The sequence below is a fragment of the Phacochoerus africanus genome, chromosome 1 (assembly GCF_016906955.1).
Source record: "Phacochoerus africanus isolate WHEZ1 chromosome 1, ROS_Pafr_v1, whole genome shotgun sequence".
Classification (NCBI taxonomy): Eukaryota; Metazoa; Chordata; class Mammalia; order Artiodactyla; family Suidae; genus Phacochoerus; species Phacochoerus africanus.
This window is the reverse complement of record NC_062544.1, coordinates 237275580-237282066: the sequence shown is the minus strand read 5'-3', so window position 1 is coordinate 237282066 and position 6487 is coordinate 237275580. Positions and strand designations below refer to the sequence as shown.

The window sequence follows — 6487 nt, the reverse complement described above, 5'->3', positions numbered from 1 at the left end:
AATCACCTTCCATTACATTCTCTAGAAATACAAGTTTTTCATATCTATGTATTGGTTGTTATCATCCAATAAAGAGCAGTCATTGGAAGAAGCATAATATCATTTCACACATAGTATTTTTCTGATCTCCCTTTTGCTTTATTCCTGTGTTTCCTTAAAAAAAAAGATATACAAACTTTTGATTTTTGAGATGTAGGACTATCCTGGAATTCCTTTGTTGAGAGGAAATTTTTCTTGATTTTATTTGGTCATTAAGAATATTGAGAATTCTCTGAAAATCAACTATTGACTGTTAAATCTCTTGACTATGGATATTGGTACTTTAGAGTGTTATGTTGTCTCCAGATTGGTCAGTCTGCCTGACTATGCTATTCTAATCTGTGAAATACTTGGTTTGAGTTCTTCCTATTTATAATAAAGAATATTTCTTTGGCAAATTTTATGATTTCTGTCTTATTTCTTCTACTACAAAATCCTAGCTTTCTCACCCTAAACAAACTGGAGTGAAAGAATGAAATTTTTGAAGTATTTTAACTAAAGCCTCTGCCTCCTTGTTGATAATGATTTCTGATAATCATTATGCTTTTAATGAGTTTTGCCTGCATGGATGTGGACTGCCTGCCTATCTACCAGTGAGTTGAGATCAGCCTCAATTTTCAGAGAAAGTAAGAGTGAAGGTGATATCCACATGAAAAGTAATTCTTTTTTAGGTTTTGCAATGGAACGGATATGGTTGCTGTTGTTTCTAACAATTAGAGTGCTTCCAGGATCTGCTCAGTTCAATGGCTACAACTGTGACTCCAACCTCCACAGTAGATTTCCTGGTAAGTCTGACACAGTCTTTCTCTAATTGTATTTGGAAAGAGTGATTGTATTTGAATAGTAAATCATTTAAATACATATGGAAAATGAGGGGAATATTCATCTATATTAAGTGGATATTAACAAATGGCAAATGACAGACATTTTTCTGAAGTTGTAATTTGTAACTACATTAACATACAAAGTGTTCATTGTAGTTTATATTAGTATAGTGGCTGCTCACAGATCTGAAAAAATGTTGGCTAATGGTTGATCAAACTGGGAGAGGCTAATTTCATTCAGACTTTGCCTGATGATTTTTTTTTCCTCATAAGTTAATTTGAACTTTAAAAACTGCCCTTATATGTTAATAAATTTGTTTGAGAATAATACTTAAGAAATGGACTGTGAAATATTATGCAATACCCAAAAAAATACTATTTCACTGAAATGTTAGCCAGCTTTAGAATGCATCAGTATTGTGACAGATCTGATATTTGACCATATTGATAGATGTGTCCTTACTGGTTCCTAAAATCTGCACATTTTAGAGGTAATTTAAGGATTCGTTTAAGTATTCATCTTTTACATCACCTAAAGTTAATAGAACCAGTGTTGAATATTTACAAAAGATTAGACTCTTTGAAACCTACTTCTCTGTGTATGCATTGCAAACTGAAATACCTTCTGCCGTGTTTAACATTCTCCCGACTTGCCAGTACTCATGTGTTTGGAACATGCCAGGGCAAGGACACGCTTGCACAGAAAAGTAGTTATACAGCTGATGTGAGGTTTCTAGTTTATTTGAAGAGAGGTATTTTGGCTTGTTCCATAATAAAGACAAGAGTATGTAGGAGTGTCTTCATGAGCTCAGACCTATCATGCAAGTATTGCTCACAGTAAGTAAAATAAGGAGGCCAGGATGGGCAGTGTCTAAGAGTAAGTCTAGAATGTCATGTTAAGGTAGGGCTCTAAATGATTTTGAATACCACAAACGTTAGTGGTTTTTTTTCTTTTCTTTTTTTTTTTTTGCTTTTTTATTGTGGAAATTTTCAAATATATGTGAAAGTACAGATGAGTAAAAAGTCCTAGTAGTAATCATTCAGATTTGTTAACTGTTAATGTCGATAAATTGTGTTTCATCTCTCCTTCTTACTGCCCCATCTATGAAATATTTTAAAATAAATTCATTATTCATGTTTCATTTTGTCTATATACCTATATATCCAACTGAAAAGAACTTAAAAAAATCATTACACTTGTTTATCTAATAAACTTAACAATAACTCCTTAATATCACTTAATACCCTACCAAGTTGCCTCTAAAATACACACATGGCACATTTGTTGATGTGTCCTAAGTCTGTTTTAATTTATAGCCATCCCTTGCTTTTCTAAAATGACATTTCTATCTTTAAATAATTTGGTGATTTGTTTTGTAGAATCCTGACACTCTGGATTGGTTGACTGTAACTCTTATGTGACATTTAACACACTTCTCTTTTCCTGTATTATCTGCCAACTAATTAGACCTAGAGGTTTGAATAAATTCAGGTTCAGTTGTTTTGGCAAGGATACTTTGTGTATTATTTGTGTAATGAAAGTGTTTTGTCTTTATTTTGAACGCAATGACGAGCCATTGTTATCTTTTTAAATGCACCTCCTAAAGGATTTGTTGTGTTCCCATCTGTTTTAGAAAACAGAGATTGGGGAAAGTATGCAAGACAGAATCAGGTTAGACTAGAGGCAGGGAGAAATGCACCATGGCAGCAGCAGAGGGAGCAGGGGAAGGAGATGGCTGTTATAAGATACAGTATTTTGTGGTGGGTTCACCAGAACTTGAGAACTGATTTGATTTGGGAGGTAAGAGAAAGAGAAGACCATAGGATGTTTTGAACTTGGATAACTGGATGTTGGTACTTTTAACTGCCACCAAAACTATAGAACATTTGCATGTATTAGAAAGAAAATTTGCATTTGAAAATAATCACTCTGAGCTGCTTGTAGAATGTAGAGGGGTGGCCTTTGCCCAGAAGGAGGAAATGTGCACTTGGGCCTGAGAAGAAAGGTTGAAACTAAAAATAGCTGTGTGAGAGTTAATCCCTGTACAGTGAGTGAGCAATGAATGAGGCACAGGAAAAGAAAAGGTGTGGAAATAGACTACTATGTCAACTCTGGTGGTGAAGGAAAGAGAAAGGCAGCAATTTAAGTGAGAAAGAGGGATTTTTGGATTAAAGGATTAGAGACTCCTAATATACATGAGGCAAAGTATTCAGAGACTGGAAATACTAACAAGGAAATAATTGATGGAAACAGGAAAGAAAATATGGAAGACATCAAAGGTACAGGTGGAGGAGTTAACCTTGGAAAAGTAGATGCTGTTTCTTTGATTCAGGAGAGAGGAAAAGTAAAAGACACAAACAGAGAAGTTGAGAGATGCGAATTGTGTTCATTTCCTCAGTAAAGGGTAGGCAGAGGCCCTCAGAGAGTGAGGGGCCCAAGGCCCAGCTGGTGTCTGGGATTGGTGGATGGAAAAGAAAGACAAATTGTAAGAGGCTTGCTTTGCAGAAAGGATCTGGCTGATGCTGTAGTTATTATACTCGTACAGGTAAATAAAACATGTAAATGAGCCAAGGAGTGACGAGGACAACAAGAGGAAGTATTTTTCATATGGTAAATTTTAAAAAATTATGTTAAGACTTCCATTTACAATGGTGCCCACTGACCACCAGTGTCAAAATCACCTGAGGTAGTTGTTAAGTGGACTCTACTGCTTCACCTCAGATGTATAGTGTGAGAATTTCTGAACACATGCTGAATATCTGTATTTTAAACCCTACAGATGAGTCTCTTTATGGTTGAGAAAAACTGACAGCATATTCTATTATTTTCTTGAGTCCATTATTCCAGTTAACAGTATAGTCATATGTTGGGGAACCATAACTATAGAAACAAAATCTTCTCCCAACCTAGAAATCTTTTCCACAAAGACAGTAGAGTTTATCATTGAATAAACATTAAACCAAAGTGCGATACTCAGCCTGGGCAATCCACTAAGACACTGCAAAGACAGAAGTGAACCTCACTCTTTTATAAAGTCAATCAGAGGGAACCCATTACATACATGTTTTCAAAATAATAACTAGTCCCTAAGTAAGAAGAACTGACAGCATCATTTGCCACATATAATTCATCCTAAATTTACCTGGTGATTGGGGTGACCATTTGTGTTAGTGTATTAACTTTATCCAGAGGAAAACTAAAATTCTCCTATCTTTATTAAAGGAGGTAATTTTGTAATTTGGAGAAAGGCTCCTACAGAAGTTAGGCTCCCACATTCCCCAGACTATGAGATAAGGGTTCTATTTTTCTTGATGTTTACATCTCTAAGAGAGGGTTCCCAGGTCCTTCAGAAAGACATCCCTGAGTCGTAAAGCAGACAAAAGTTCTACCTAATTTTCAAAAGGATTTATTTTCATTTCAAGGAGAAGAGAAAGCACTTACAAGTTTTCTGCTATACAGTCTCTTCCTTTATTACAACAGGGAGAATTAGCCTATTATTTTAATTTGTATTCGTCCCTACATGTGTTAGCACTTTCAGTAGTCTTGGGCTTAGACAACAAATATCCAGACTTTCCAAACCTACACATAAATACACATAAATGCACATACACATTATTGCAATTTAAAATTTATATTTAAAAAATACCTAAAATTCAGATAAATCAAAATTTCCAGGAGAGGCTTTAAGTTTATATGGTATACTTTTCAAGTAAGGTTGTTTCTTGCAGGTTGTTTGCAAAAGCAGACTAGAGTGAGTAAATAAAGCCTAAAGGTTAATTGCTCACTTCCCTCTTGACTTGTGGCTTCTTTTCCACATCAAGATCACCCTTGATGTCATCAGAAGCTCTACAAGCTGCTCAGATACTAAGCAATGGACTAGAATGAGAATGTGTCTGGCAAAGGAGAGGAGCTATCTAAATGCAAAGTAATGTTAATAATGGGATGAGAGTAATCATCTCACCCTATCTGACCTTTGCTCTTTCATGACATTAGAATTATTTTCTTTAATTTCCATGGCATTTATCCTTGAGCCAAGGGAACCAACATGGTCTAATTCATTTTAAATTTAAAGGGATACCATTTAATTTTGAAGGTAGTTAACTCTTGGCTATCCAAGCTAATAGAGGGAATAGACTCATGCCCCACTTACATTGTAATTATGCTTTTCTCAGAATATAACAGAAGCTGTTGGCTTTTAGAGTACAAAAGAATTATTTGGCCAAAGTGAAACATACAGATAAATGAATTGGGCCTCTGCAACTAATGGATACCTTCTGGAACTAGCCCCCTTTTTGGAGGATGGAAGTATATGAGGGTCTGCTTAAACTTTCAAGCCTCCAAAGAAATCTTTAATGGTAAAGGTATAATCAAGGAGAGATAAGGTTTATGACACCAGAAACTTTGTGGCCTGATTGTTTTATGGTGAACTAACTAGTCATGAGAAACTGAATGTAAGTCAGTGTTATATAACTTGTCATTTTGTATTCTATTTGAAATAACACTAATAAGGAATAAATTCCATATTCAAAATGCTAGGCACATTATGTAATTCTCTCTTTTATTTCATACCTATATCTTACAAAACTTATTAATTTTCATTTATGATACAGAAATTGAGGATTAGAATTTGTCTAATACCACAAACCCAGCAATTGACAGAAATATAAAACTAGAACTCTTTCCATCAAACCAGGATGCTTAAAGTGAATTTCAAATACTATTTAAAAAAAATGATGTATCCAGAAAATCAAATAATCCAATTAAAAATGGTCAAAAAATCCTGAATAGACATTTTTTCAAAGAAGACACAAGGATGGCCAATGGGTACTTGAAAAGATGGCCAACATCACTAATCCTCAGAGAAATGCAAATCAAAACCACAATGAGATATCACCTTAGACCTATTAGAATGGCTATCATCAAGGCAAGAGGAAACAAATGCTGGTAAGAATGTGGGCAAAGAGAACCCCTGTGCACTACTGCTAGGGATGTAAATTGGTGTAGCCACTATGGAGAACAGTACAAAGATTCCTCAAAAAATAAAAAGAGAACTACCATAAATCCAGCAATTCTATTTCTGGGTATTTATATGAAGGGAACAAAATCATCATGTCAAAGAGACATCTGCACCCTTGTGTTCATCACAGCATGATTTGCAACAGCCAAGACATTGAAACAACCAAAGTGTTTATCAACAGATGAATGGAAAAAAAGGCGTGAGATACACACACTCACTCACACACTCACACACAGACACACACATTCACAATGCAATATGATTCAGTTATAGAAAAGAAGGAAATCCTGCCATTTGTGACAACATGGATGGACCTTATGTTAAATGAAATGTCATACAGAGAAAGACAAATATTGTATGATGTCATTTATATGTGAAACATAGAAGAAAACAATACAAAAACAAAAACTGGTAGAAAATGAGAATAGATTTGTGGTTACCAGATTTAGGGGTGGTGACATAGGAGAATGGATAAAAGTGATCAAAAGGTACACACTTCCTGTTATAAGATAAATAAATACTGGGGATATAATGTAAAACGATAATCGTAGTTAACACTACTGTTACGGTATATTTAAAATATATTAAAATTTACTAAGAGTGTAA

The 6487-nt window shown here is 34.7% G+C and overlaps 1 protein-coding gene across 1 annotated transcript in view; it reads left to right on the top strand.

Moving 5' to 3' along the window:
- The first annotated feature begins 715 nt into the window (after positions 1–715).
- Positions 716–6487, top strand: part of ZPLD1 (zona pellucida like domain containing 1) — a 41638-nt gene continuing 35866 nt past the window's right edge. The window contains exon 1 of the mRNA XM_047755818.1: positions 716–824. Within this exon, the coding sequence (XP_047611774.1) occupies positions 719–824 (106 nt within the window). The 5' untranslated portion in view covers positions 716–718. The remainder of the gene's footprint in view (positions 825–6487) is intronic.